Here is a 14924-nt window from a genome sequence, read left to right as displayed (position 1 = left end):
AATGAAGTGAATTTGTATGAGAGATTTAATTCTTAATTTTTTTTTGTTCTTTTTAATGTATTGGACCTGAGTGTTGAATTTCATTTATTGATCTGAGGGAGATGGGCTGTGTAAGGTAAAATATTACTGAGTGTGCATTGGTGGCAAATAACTACTTGTTGTGGATAAAAATATGCTGAGAGTCCTTCAGTCTTCCATTATACAAAGTTTTTATTAGTGTGTTCCCACAATAGTTCTTGCTATTTCCACTACTGGAAGATTTAAAATAAGCAGAATTTTGGGGGTATCTGAAATAAAGTATTTAAGTATTTTTTCCATGTAAAGCAAAGATCCCTGTGTGCATATTTTCTCAGGAGTGTATCTCGCATGCATATTTAGGGTTGCCTGTGTGAGTTTATCACTCAAACTCATCATCATTTTTATATCTGAACATCACATTTATATCTGTTGCCTACAAGGCTTTGTTGAAAGTTCAGCTCCTCCACCAAAACTGTTTTCATATCCAATATTATATTTGCTTTGTAAATTATTTGTAGCATTTGGTAACATTGATATCATCTTATAAATGTCTTGGGTACACTAGCCAAGATATTTATAAGATGATAACTTGTATGCAAGATAATTTGCACATTGATATGTGCAAGTATTCCATTTGAAATGTCAATGAAGTTCTGTATCCTGATTATATCAAGGTTGAAATTGTATTAATGTAAACTGCTGTATTGTAAGGATAATATGCTGATTCAGAGTCATGAATGTGGTAGATCAATATATTATTCATATACATTATGCTTCTAATTTTTAGTTGTGAATTGGGTTTTGCATGACTCATTGGTAAACATTGTAAGCAAAACGACACATTAATCTGCTAATACAGTGGCACCTCGACTTACGATTGCCCCAACTTAGATAATTTTGAGTTACGATATAAATTTGATCGGAAAATGTGACTCGACTTACGATAGTGTTGTCGATTAACGATATTCGTTGATACATGTTTGGGTCGACCGAGCGCATGGTTCATGGTCGCGCTGGCTGACCTGCCTCAGTTTACTAGAGGCGCTGGCTTAGTGACGATCACACTTATAAGAAATTCCATTTTTTTCTTGATTTTTTGCTTTTTGAACATAAAACTGATCATATATCATGCCATGGGTCCCAAGAAAGTCAGTGGTAAGGTTCAACATATGAAAACATATGTGAGGATGACCATAGAGGCAGCCGAGCAAATTTCTTCAGGGAAGGAGGAGGCAGAACAGAATGTCCCTTCCTCAACAATTAGGAAGTGGTGTAGACTGTGGGAAGAAATGCAAACTTTTGTTGAAATGACTCGCCCAGAGTAAGCTGTAGTAGGCCGTTTCCTTAACCTTTTCAATGACACTGATGCATCACTACAGACAAATGTTAAAACGAAGGGAAAAAACAAGTGTCGCTAGACAAATTTTTAGTGAGACAGACAAGTAGTGAATCACAACTAGGTCCTAATGGTATGCAGGCAAAATGTAGGAGAGAGTGTACCCCAGAGAAATCATCACTGCCTGATGTAATAATGGAAGGGGACTCCCCTTCCGAACAGTAACACCTCTCCTCCTTCCCCCTCCTCACCATCTTCCATACTCCATCAAAAGTCCTCCATAAAGGTAAGATAAACACATGTACTATATTGCAGTTAGAGAAAAAAATTGTATTCCGTATAAAATGTATTTTTAAGTTAATATTTTTGGGGGTGTGGAAAGGATTAATTCAATTCCCTTTATTTCTTATGGGAAAAATCACTTCGACTTACGATACGTCTCTGGGAACGGATTAACATCGTAAATCGAGGCCCCACTAATAGAAATGAGTGTATAATTGTTTATGATTACCTTGGCATAATTACTGTATTTCATAAACTGCAAAGTTGATATTAAATTGTATGTTCTAGGTGAAACATATGAAGCAGAGTCTGAAGCCCAGAGTGACGAGGAGGAGGAACTGTGTGCTCAGGACCTGATCAACTTTGCTCCAGTATACAGATGTCTTCATATATACACTGTGTTGGGTGCTAGAGAACAGTTTGAAACTTACTATCGTCAGCAGCGCAGAGAGCAAGCCAGACTGGCTTTGCAGCCTCCAACAAATATGGTGAGAAATAAATGTAATATCTTGATAGCAAAACAGAAGTATAGTAATGTACTAGTAATTTATATCATATATCATATAATTTATATAAAAATATCATAGCACTCATGTTTTCTGCTCGTGTCCTAACGAGCAGAAAACATAATTGCTATGATATTTTGTTAAGAGCAAAAGCAAATTAGTAATTCTTTCTTCATTGGTAAATTAGAAAGCAGGTGATGGATTCATTTGGCATTAGGCTGTAGTGATAATGTAATCAACAAAGAATCTTAGGGCAAGTTGAAGCTATTTAAATTTTTTTGGAGAAATTTAACAAACATCTCACAAGTTGTAGTGATTGTGGGCTGAAAATTGCTGTTGGGTATGTATGTTGTATTAAAAATAGTAATTTATAATCTGGCATTAGCAAAATTTGTGTAAATTATGGGATTTTTCTTAAGCTGTAGATCTATTCATTCTGAGTGAAGTAACAGTAAAAGTACAGTCCAATCGTATTTATTAGAGCATTAAAACTCCATATGCTCTGTACAGTGTTGTGTGTGTGTGGTGGAAGTCTTTGTGCATGTGATCTGATAATGGAAGGAAGCTTTTAACAGAGGTGTGCACTGCCAACACACACACCATTCCTTATCCTCTAAAGCTCGGTGTGTTGTTTCAGCTTACATTCTCTTCATTTGGTACTTCTAGTAGCATCCCATAAACAGCTGAGTAGTGAGCTGGAGTATTGTGCCTCACCACTTGTTAAATTAAAATATATAGTCCCTTCATGCTGTAAATTATTTTTGTTCTTTCTTAAATACATCATAGTTCTTTCCACTTGTGTGTGTTTAACAGTGGATGATAAAAAGTGTATTATTGCAAATAAAAAAACAAAACAAAAACAAAAAACTCAATTTGCCAAAAATGTGACAAATTTGGTTTATTATGCACAAAGTCTTGAAATTTCTCTTGCTAGTTTGTCTCTGGAAACATGGTAATTTGCAGAAGCCACAGCAGCTATCTATTGGATGTATTTCATTTTGCTTATAGGTAAAAATTGTTAGCGGTGCATTTTAATGTTTATTTCAGAGATTTGTAATAGATATTAATGATTGAAGAACATGTGCACTTGAGTATGGGAGGCTTAATCTAAAATGTTTAGTGAGAGTGTAATAGATATGTTGAAATCATTAAAGTAAAGCAAACTATAAATATTAACCAAGATCTTCCACAAGTGACTGTAGTTGATGTTCTTGACAGTTTAGATCAAATTTAGTTCTCTATTAATATTTTAATACGAGCCTAAAAGCAATGTCATTGTATTTGGCAGCACGAGAACCTGGAAGGTTACCGACAGTATCTGTACGGAGTGGTTGGGTTCTTTGTGATAGAGGATCATGTACTGAACACTGGCAATGGTTTGGTCACTAGGCCATACCTGGATGAGGTCTGGGACATGGCCTCCGGTAAGGTACGTACCATTGAGAGAGCATCAACTTCAGTAAAAACACATCCCCTGACATTCCTGCTACAGTATATAAAATACCTCAATAATTCATTATAATATGCAATTTGACTTTTATTTTCTTGATTATGTACATGAAGATATATTTTGATACTGTCCTAACTTGACAATTATGACCTCTTATCTTCATATAGATTATTTAAATTATAAGTTAATTTTCATTAATCTTTTCAATATTAATGATTTTGCATTAAAATTGCAATAATAAACTAAGTTTAAATTTTTTAATATGTATGTTCTTGATATGTTTGTTCATTTTGTTTCAGGTTGTAAATAATATTCGCAACCATTCTTCATACTGCACTGACACTTTCCTTATGTTAAACATCAAGAATCTTATTATGCTCTTTGCCCATACTTTGCAGGTAAGAAATCAATGTTTGGGCTTGTACACATTTGTAGTTTGACTCATATTTGTGTGTGTATGTGTATATACTGTAACTAGTTGTGTTTGAAGGAATTAAACATCTTATTAGTTTCATAAAAATTTTTTTATTGAGTTCTCTATTCATGATATATGGTTTTCTTATAAGGTTCATTAGTCTCATTGTGTACCTTTTAGGGCTTCAATTAGAATTTTTTGAGGAAGTTGTATTACAGTACTCGCCTACATCACAATCCTGTGTCAGGTAACCCACTGCTAAAGTCAGGTCAGTTATCAAGGACAGCCATCTTTTATGTTTAGGTCTTTATAAGGGACCTCCCCCATTCCCTAATAATCTGCATCGAAACACGTTTATGTGAATAGTAAAGCATTTGTGAAATTTTGGGAGAACAAGAGGATAGGATGTTAATGTTGGCGTGGGCATGAGATAGGTATGTGTAATGTCACCATGCCACTTTAATATCTATATGGATGAGTTAAGTTAGGAAGTAATGGCAAGGACAGATGGATTGAGAGTGGAATTGCCTGAGAATCATTTAACAAAGGGGTCTACATGGGTGAGGGGCATCATGTAACAGAGGCAGACAACCAGGGTAGAGTAGATCATTACATGAAGTGAAGTGAAGGACTTTGGGATGGGGTTTTCAAGATCATGAAAGTGTAAAAGTTTTGTGTAGTGATGAAGCCTCCTGAAGACACTTACGCTGTGACAGCCTCCTGATTGACAGCTACTGGGAAGGAGATGGGACAATACACATAATATATAAAACACTGTAGATAAATATATTTTTTCTTATGGGTATCCTTTGCAGAACTATGGGTATACTGTGAATCCTCTGCATGAACTACTGCTGGAGGTGAAGGATCATTATAACGAGGTCTTGATGCAGAAGTGGGTACAGGTATGAAGTTTATATTTTTGATGGTGGAATAGGGTTTCGATTGGTAACATCTTCAAAATAAGTAACAAAAAATTTCCTATTTTATTTTTGACACCATTTCTTTCCATGGTGTATCTTTCAGTACAATACAATCTCGATTCAACAAACTATATGTGACCAACCCCAATTCAGTACAGTATGGTATTTGTTGGAACCGAAGATGCCTCCAGGATGCATTTCCTACACCCTATGGGTAAATTTCACTTGGCAAAATTTTCATTTCAACTTGTAATATATAACACAACTATCAAATGAATGCGCAAAATTTAACTACACCTAACTTATTTCTTGCATCTCTAGCTTCAAAACTCATATTCTGACGGTAGCAGGGCCATACCTAAGTGAAAAAACCTTTTTCACTCCAAATTAAAACAAACCATAGAATTTGGTTTTAAATATCTTCAGTAGCTTCCACAAGGCTCCAGCTATTGTTTGCAATGTTGAGTCAAAAATCATCAAAAATGTGATTGGAGCCATATTAAGATATTTACAATTCATAACCTAGTTTTTCCCATGCTCTAGGCTGATTTCACGGAGCAAAATCATAATTTCCTCCTGTCATATGAAGGGCAACAACCAAGATAACCTGTCTGTAAAAAGATTAAACCACATCTAACATATTTCCCATGCCCCAGCTTCAAAATTTCATTTTCAACTGAAAAAAGAACGATATTTTAATCGAAAAAATCTCTGCAACCAGAAATAAAAAAGAACAATAGAAGTTGGTTTTAAATATGCTCAGTGGCTTTCCCAAGGGCCCCGACTATTTCTTGTAATATTTGCTCCACCTGTAAACTCGGTCCCAGCATCCTAAGCAAATCCATACATAACCTACTTCAACGAACACGTGTTCATCAAATCGGGCGAGTAAATCTGGCATGGTGTGTGTGTATTCCGACCAGAGATTCACCAAATCAAGATTTGTTGAATTGAGGTTCCACTGTATTTATGAAGTTCAGAAAGAAGCTGTACATAGTATTATGTATAGTTACCTCATTGGTGCTTTTCATTTAATAACTTTAAAATTGCATATTTGCTCAGAACAATTGTTTTTAATTGTTCTGAGCAAATAATTTAATTGTTCTACTCTACCTCGCAGCTTCATTAGTATTGTCACCTTGCCTGTGCATAAAAACAAAACTATAAAAAAAATATTTAGTTTTATAGAATGAATGATACATTTGCATGAAAAAGGTAGAGAAAAAATAGCTTATTTTCTAGCTGTAATAGTAGATGCGTGAAGGAGTTAATGAGTGCCATCACTAGATACCCAGTTTGTGGACTTGTGTGTAGGAGTGAGAGGCCTCAAACAATCAAGTTGGATGGTTATGTTTGTGGCTTCACTTATTTGTTTTCATTGTGTATTTTTTGTGTTAAATAATTTGATTTGTTCATATAATTGATAAAACAAATATGTAAGACTGAATATAGGCATACAATATAATATGTACACCATTATATTACACAAAGCTATTCCTGGCACAGCTCATAAAATGTGTCTTACAACCTTTGCTGTGATTTGATGATGATTGCAGGCCACTAGTACACAATAACCTCATTGCACAGTAAGTAATTCAAAATTGTAACAGAATTTGTTATTGGGTTTTAGTTAACTCCATTACATCCATTCAGAAGTAGTATAACCATATTTATGTACTGTAATTTGTATAAAACTGGGCGATTATAACAAAAATGAGCAAATGGGGATAACGGCATTGACCTAGACTAACATACAGTACTATGTTAACTGAACTTTTAAGTGTTAAAAAACCTGTTTTCCAATTGTTGTTTCTGGTGACACGAGCCAATGGAAGCTTTTCGTTTTGTATATAAACATCTCTGGTATACATGCATTTCAAAAGTTGTTTGTTTATATTAATGTTTTGAGAAAATCAGTAGGAGCAATGAGGAAGATTCAAACATATGTGGTGAATACTCCCAGGTCATGCTCTAAACCAAAATGTTTTGCTCTAGGAATAAATGTTTTGCTATTACTGATTATCTGCTCATATAAACAACTTTATTTCAGGTGTTTAGAGATATCTTTGAAAAGGACAATTACCATCCAATACAAGTGGAGACACCGGAAGAATATAATAATATCATTGAGGTTTTCCCATACCATGACAAAGCGCTTGAGCAAGCATCTTTCCCAAAACGTTTCCCTTTTAGTTTAATGGTTCCTAAAGTATATAGGGAGGTCAAAATTTATATTGGTGCCTGCCTGGAGTTTTCAGAAGATTTAAATTTAAGGTAAGTAATTGAATACAATGGTGTTATTATATTTATTCTAATAAGGAAATATAAGAGTAAATTTATTACATTTGCCTAATAGTTTCGTCCCTCCCCCAAAATTTGAACGAAGGTGTAATAATTTTTAATTATTGCACCTTTGTTCGTTTCTAAGGTAGCAGCAGCTCTACTCTTTGACACTGGGGCATCAGTAACACATTTCTTCTTCTTGTCAGCCATTATTAAGGGTTATTCTTATTGACCAAACCATACACTAGAAAGTGAAGGTAGTACGATGTTTCAGTCCATCCTGGACCATTCTCAAGTTGATTGTGAGAATGGATTGTGAGAATTTGTACCACAATCGACTTGAGAATGGTCCTGGATGGACCAAAACGTCATCGTCTCTTCAGTTTCTAGTGTGTGTGGTTTGGTCAAGATATTTCAGCCACGTTATTGTGACTCCTCGTCTGCAAGGGTTATCCTTGAGAAAATGCACAGAAATCACTGGTCTTCACTCAGCCTGAGAGTAGCTGCTGACCGAACAGCTTCAGTTGGCCACAGTGTGTGATACCCACAAGGACGTACAGACATTAAAGTACTGTCTAAGCTCGCTTATCCAGACTTTATGGGAAGGACCCCTTATCGGATAAGTAGAACTCCTACAGGGAAAGTCCAAAAATGACCATACAGTATTTGCAGTTTTTTTGTACCACAACCAACATAATTTGGATTTCCACACATATGTACTATAAATCAAAAGTATAATTTAAAAGAGAAACCAGCTTATCTTGTAGTTTGTCGTCTTGTTTGATACTGTAGCTCTTAAAATGTGTAATTCTGGAAAATTTACACAACCTAACCTCTGGTTATCTAGATTTCTGTGCGGATATGGCGAAGTTTTGCCAGAAAATTATCCAGATATGATTTTGGCCGGATAACCCAAATATCTGGTTAAGTGGAATCTGGATAAGTAAGTACATATTTGTACTTACTGCACTGTTCATAATATCAAGAACTTGGTTCTTAATATTGTGACGCGGTGCCACTGTTTGCAAAACAGAGGACTTGCATCTAAGGATTGGAATGAGGAGCACTGTTTGATATGCTGATTATTTTATTCTTAAAATTGGGGACTAGGGCTTTGTTTTTAACATAAATATTTGGTTCTCAAGATAAAACCATGTATCATGTTTGATTAGATGTTCATAAGTTAGAGGTTTTTTAGCTTGGGATCTCATGTATACCACATGTTTGTATCTTTCACATTATCGAAATATATATAGTTACTTTATTTAGTAAATTGCTAACGATATTGGTTTGCTAATACTTTAAAGTACCTGCAAATACATTGTTTTAATGTGGTTATTAATAAGTTGAATAAATGTAAACAACTTATTATATGTTTTATGCTATTCAGTCAAACAGAAAAAGAGGATATGGTTCGAAAGTCGACCAACCTGCTCTTGACTCGTACCTTAAGTGGCTGCCTGGCAACTTTGATCAAAAGACCTGGCTTGCGTCTGCTGCAACTAATCCAGATCACGATCAACACACTTCATCTGGAGCATGCTAATGTTCTCTTAGAACACTATGTTGCCAAGATAACAGGGTAAGTTGATAGTTACCATAGTAAGTTGATAGTAAGTTATCTTCAACCACATTGTTGTGACTCATCATCTGATAGTTGATAGTGATGAAAGTCTTAGTATTAAAGTAATACCCTTAATATTATTTAATACTGTGTTCTATAAATGAACACCAGTTGAGGTCTTGTTAAGTTTGTAAATGCTGATAGTTTCCAAAAGGTTATTTAAGTCAGTTTGCGGCGTGAAAATTTGGAAATGCCAAATGGAACACCAAACACTATGGTGGAAACACCATAGGCTAGTATTAGAACTTATATTTTAGCACAGGTTTGTGAAACAGGTAGTCATCTATAATCTAATGCTGAATTGTGTCCTTTTAAGTTGAAATTCCTGCATGATGTTAGGTACAGGAAGTGGTGGCAGGAGTGATGTTAGGTACAGGAAGTGATGTTAGGTACAGGAAGGGGTGGCAGGTACAGGAAGTGGTGGCAGGAGTGATGTCAGGTACAGGAAGTGGTGGCAGGAGCAACATTTGGTATCAAGTAGGTAGTGGTAGGAAGAGTGATGTTAGGTATCAGGAAGATAAGAGACCAGGAGACCATATCTTACCAAGTATCATGATATAATATAACTGATGGGAAGCATTTACTGTATAAGGATAACTAAACCCTGAAACAGTTCAGTAGATGTCATAATCAGTCTTTGTGTCCAGTGGAATAAAATGTTCCAAATAGCTTATGTCATTTACCTGGAGAAGGTTCCTAAACTTCTACTTCACGAGCCCGGCCTGGGGCCAAGCTCGACCTGTGATATCTTGGTCCAACAAGCCATGTTGACCTGGGTTATGAAGTTCATTATTCTCCATAAAACTGGAGATTTGATTCCTGATCACTTTTTTTTTTTAAACTTTTCTTATGTGTGATGCTAGTGTGACTGGTGTATCATTTTTGGCCAAAGCTTTATTACCTCCCTTATGCAGTGGAGCTATATCTGCTGATTTAAGTGCTGCTGGTACCTCATCTGTATCCAATTTTTTCTCTACATTACATCGAGTGCTTGTGGTACTGGCACTTTACATTTTTTTATGAATGTTGAATTCCAGGAGTCAGGACCCGAGGACGAGTGCATGGGCATGTTGTAAATTTTTCTTTCAAAGTCTACTGTGTTTGCATTAATATCAGTTATATTGTTAGGGGGTTTAGATATAGTTTATGAAAAAGCTGTTTGGATCTTCCACTTTTGTGTTGTTTATTGCGATGCTAAACAGTCTCATACTGGTCTTTTAGAATTGCACTAATTTCTTTGTCTATGTATATCTTCTTAGGTGTGTTTGGAAGTTTGGCCCCTAAGAGATATATATATTGTGATTGAATCATATCTTAAGTTGGTAACTTTGTATCACTCAGGAGCATAGAAGACAGCAGTAAACCAGGTGTCGGGAGACTACAAGGCAAAGCTATGTTCAAGGACATAAGAGGAGAAGCAGAGGAGCAAATATACATTGCTCTCAAACATAAGATAGATGAATTCTTGGACCTGGCATCTTACGACTGGATGCTAGCAGAACCACAAGGCACCTCGTCATCTTATGTCACTGATTTAATAGCCTTCCTTAATTCAACATTTACTGCCTTTACTAATTTACCGGTAAGTTGGAACATGTTTTGTAGAATTGTATCTAATTGTTATGTAAAATATATATGATCAAAGGTAGCAAAGGGTCTCAGTAGTACAGTTTGGTCCAATCTTGACCATCAGTCTGGAATCCTGGGTTTGAATCCCAGGTGGGACAAAACTGGTTAGGCACGTTTCCTTTTACGTAATGCCACTGTTCATCTAGCAGTAAATAGGTACCCAGAAGTTAGTCAGCTGTGGTGGGGTTGTATCTTGGAGAAGGTCAGCAGTTCGACCATGGGGGGGGGGACCTTGCATGCATGGCATGAATACATACATACACACATACATACATAAATACATACATACACACATATACATACACACATATACATACACACATATACATACACACACCACTCACTCACGCGCTCGCTCGCTCTGCCTTTCCCCAACAAATTTAATTAAATTGTATAAACTGTTTTCTATGTATATTGAAGGTTCAGCTAGTGTCAGTATAATCCTTTACACAGTCATTTATGAAGCTGTGCGTGTGTGCATATCTATGCATGTATCTAAACTCCTTCTGTGGAGCTTAATATGCTTGATACTTGTGCCAGAAACCAATTGTTCAATTTGTTATTATCTGGCTCTGTGAGAAATGCTAACGGAATTTCAATCTGATTATCAGGAAGTGGAATTTATTGAGACTCGTAGAGAAAGAAAAGGAGTTACATTGTAATAATGGTTGGCTTTTCAAGGGCGTGGGCTCCAAAAGGTGATACAGTATTGGTATTTATATTTTTTCATTGTTAATTTTTGTGGTAAAGAGATTGTGGTGTAAGAGGGGATTATATTCAGGTGGATCTTATGTGTGGGGTGCTTATTTTCAGGTGAGAGTGGCACAGACTGCTTGTATGTCGGCTTGTCAACATGTAGCAAAGTCTCTGATGGCAATGCTGTTAAGTGAAGATGTCAAACAGATGTCACTTGCTGCACTAGAGCAAGTCAACCTTGATGTCATCCAATGTGAACGTACGTCAAGTAATAGCTTTTATAACGCAGTAAGGAATTTTAAGCTTCCCTTTTTATGGCAATTCCTGCAGGATATATATAGAAACAGTTCATTAACCATATTTGTAAATATATTTATAGCTTACAAATTTTGCTTCAGAATTTGCAGCTTTTGAACCAGTGGAAGGTTTTGAGGAGGGTGCCCTTCTTATGTGCTTCTCTGACTTGCGGCAGCTCCTTGACCTCTTCATGACAGAGGACTGGTCTACATATTTACATGATTATGGATCAGAAAACTCCAAGTATCTTCGAGTCAATCCCCATAATGCTATAATTATTGTTGAAAAGTAAGTAAAATGGACAAGAATTGGTAAATGATGGTGTCAAACAATTGCAGACGATGCGTCACAATAACGTGGCTGAATATATGATGACCAAACTACACATTACAAGATGAAGAGACGATGACATTTCAGTCCGTCCTGGCCTATTATCAAGATCTCAATCGACTTTATAATGGTCCAGGACGGATTGAAATGTTGTCCTCTCTTCATCTTCTGGTGTGTGGTTTGGTCATCATGTCAAACAGTTGTAGCCCCCCTCATTATGCAGTTGTAAGAATGAATCCTTGTGAAATTTTACAGTTTTCACATGTATGATCAATGAGATAATGACAATTTCTTGATACATAATTAAATGCTTAAATTATTATTCTTGTTATATAATTATTAATGGGTGACTGAAGATCCAGGAACAAGAGCAATGATAAAGGTGAGCATGATGCATGATGTAGTGTGGATGGATGCTGGGGGACACATGCAAGATGTAGTGTGGATGGATGCTGGGAGACACATGCAAGATGTAGTGTGAATGGATGCTGGGGGACACATGCAAGATGTAGTGTGGATGGATGCTGGGGGACACATGCATGTAGTGTGGATGGATGCTGGGAGACACATGCAAGATGTAGTGTGAATGGATGCTGTGAGACACATTCAAAGTGTAGTGTGGATGGATGCTATGAGACACATTCAAGATGTAGTGTGGATGGATGCTGTGAGACACATGCATGATGTAGTGTGGATGGATGCAGGGAGACACATGCAAGATGTAATATGGGATGGATGCTGTGAGACACATTCAAGATATCCTGTACCTTACTGTTTAAACTGTCTTGTCTCGCTAGCAATGGTGCACCTCTTCGGGAAATGTCCTGATTTTCAGGATGATTAGAAATCTTGTTTTCCCATTGTTTCTTTGAGTCAATATGTCCCTTGATGAAATCATTGGTGAATCTATTACCTTTGACATCACTCATCTTACATGTCTCTTTGCTCTCTTATTGGCATCTTAAATGATATCTAGGAATTTTGGAATATTCTGTGAGTACTAAATAGTCTTTATGGTTGGTACCTTGTTTTGATAATTACCTTCTTTGCAGGACAAATCATTTCTCAGTTAAGTAAGTTATGAAAATGGTTTGGCAATGTTGAATTAATATGAGGGTTACCTTACCTTGAGGTTACCCTGAGGTGCTTCCAGGGCTTAGTGTCCCCGCGGCCCGGTCGTTGACCAGGCCTCCTGGTTGCTGGACTGATCAACCAGGCTGTTGGACGCGGCTGCTCGCAGCCTGATGTATGAGTCACAGCCTGGTTGATCAGGTTGATCAGGTTGATCAGGGTAGATGAAGATACGGTATGTGAGTGAATGAGCATGAGGAAGAGAGATTGTGTTTTGAAGAGTGTGCCACTATAAGTAATCAAGAACAAGTTTCTCTTGACAGTTTGAAACCAGGGAGAATCTAGTTTTATGAAGGGAAGTGCTGCTATGGTACAGTAAAGGTCTATTAAGATTTAGTAAAGTAACAGTTGTATTCATGTGTAAATATGAATTATCAGATGAAAGAAATTATCATGGTTTGGCTGAATAGTAATTTGGAATATTTTAACACAATGTGGATGATATGCTGAAGTGAAACGGGGCAGGCTATCTATGATGCTGCTAGTTTGGAAGTCATGATAAATTAATGGTTGTTATTTTGATTGTTTAACCTTCCCCTTTATTGCTTTTTTATCATTTTTAAAGTAAAGCTTCTCCAATCCCATCAAAGTGAGAATTGAAGCAATAATAGTACTGGTAATAATAAAATAATGCATACTCTACCTGATTTTATTAAGTTTTTCTTTACAGGCTTAGAGAAGGTGAAAAGAGAGGCATGTTCTCAATCCTCAAGAGAAGTGACAAGAAGAAGCTCTTAGAAACTGTTCTCAAGCAGCTCCGTCAGCTCACTCACATGCAACACACATCATGAGGGCCCTCCCTCTCTCTCTCTCTCTATCTCTATATCTCTCTCTCTCTCTCTCCAGAGCAATGTGCTTCAAATACTCTTGTGTATATCCATCTTTATACAAAAGGTTCCTTAGTTAATTTTTTTTATCTTTTTGGGTCCGGGAAGGAAGGGGGGTAAAGCGTTGGAGTAGAGTGGATGCTGTGATATGTGTGCGGCTCATCAGTGTTATTAAGGCCACAATGCAGCCCCAGGTTAGTGGGAGGCAGTATAAACACTACCTTGTCTTTAAGGCTAGTAGTTAACTGGAAACCATTTGGCTTCAGAACTGATGCATTAATTAGTTAATTTTTGTAAATATTTTTCCAATATTTCGATTGAATTTTATTGAAAGAAAGGCAGGTGTTAAACATGTACATATCAAAGTCTGCTAATGGATTATGTTTCACAATTAGTCATCAGTGAATACTATTTTGTCATGATATTCACATAAAATTAAGCAACATTCCATTAATTAGTTGCAATTGTATATACAGTAGAATCAAAATCGTGAAAAGTTCAGCCAAAGGCTCAGTGCTTCTTTCTTTTGTGTATAAATGTGAATGAGTGTGAACTAAGGAGAAAGGAGGGAAAACATATAATGTCTTTATGCACTCTTCGTACGTCATGTTTCATATTATTCATGTGTGAAGTTTGTTGACAAAGTTAAGTGGTGTGAATCATAAACTTGTGTGATTTGCTCTTTCATCTTGCTTGGTGCATTTTATTTATATTTGAAGGAAGATCTTTTATAAATGTTACGGATGTCTGAAAGATTTGATGTAAATTATTACTACTTTGCTCTTCTAGGATTACATATATTCTGTACAAATAATGCTATAACTACTGAGAATAAATACTGTATTCCACTTTGTACAGATTACTGTTAAATATAATAAAGTATTGTGTTAATTTTTTATTGTCATTTTCCATGCATGCAGTTAATTTGAAGATGTTGTGCTGTACCCACATTAGGGGGCTCACAATGACATTTTGACATTGTATGCTTATCTATTGCTGCTTACCTAGTTGTGTTGTAGGAGTTGAGCTCCAGCTCTAGGCACCCATCTCATGCCCTTCAGTCAACTTGAACCCTGGTTCTTGAGCCTTTTGGTTTCTCATATAATACTTTACATTTGAAGTCTGCCTTAACCATTTCATTACTTTGTGGATAACATTTATTCCATATTCGAAGACT

The 14924-nt window shown here is 36.3% G+C and overlaps 1 protein-coding gene across 5 annotated transcripts in view; it reads left to right on the top strand.

The window, feature by feature from the left end:
• Positions 1 to 14638, top strand: part of LOC123764982 (exocyst complex component Sec15) — a 36615-nt gene extending 21977 nt beyond the window's left edge. For 3 of the 5 annotated variants that reach the window (XM_069333350.1, XM_069333351.1, XM_069333352.1), the window contains exons 6-15: positions 1925 to 2124; positions 3431 to 3571; positions 3892 to 3990; positions 4823 to 4912; positions 6981 to 7204; positions 8604 to 8795; positions 10179 to 10419; positions 11280 to 11421; positions 11561 to 11747; positions 13591 to 14638. In XM_069333350.1, the coding sequence (XP_069189451.1) occupies positions 1925 to 2124; positions 3431 to 3571; positions 3892 to 3990; positions 4823 to 4912; positions 6981 to 7204; positions 8604 to 8795; positions 10179 to 10419; positions 11280 to 11421; positions 11561 to 11747; positions 13591 to 13711 (1637 nt within the window). In that variant the 3' untranslated portion in view covers positions 13712 to 14638. Of the gene's footprint in view, positions 1 to 1924; positions 2125 to 3430; positions 3572 to 3891; positions 3991 to 4822; positions 4913 to 6980; positions 7205 to 8603; positions 8796 to 10178; positions 10420 to 11279; positions 11451 to 11560; positions 11748 to 13590 lie in introns of all 5 variants that reach the window. The other 2 variants (XR_011229941.1, XR_011229942.1) reach the window with 1 other exon arrangement.
• The last annotated feature ends 286 nt before the right edge of the window (positions 14639 to 14924 follow it).

This window comes from Procambarus clarkii, chromosome 29, assembly GCF_040958095.1.
Source record: "Procambarus clarkii isolate CNS0578487 chromosome 29, FALCON_Pclarkii_2.0, whole genome shotgun sequence".
NCBI lineage: Eukaryota > Metazoa > Arthropoda > Malacostraca > Decapoda > Cambaridae > Procambarus > Procambarus clarkii.
Note: the sequence above shows the minus strand (reverse complement) of the source record. Positions and strands in the feature narration are given on the sequence as shown.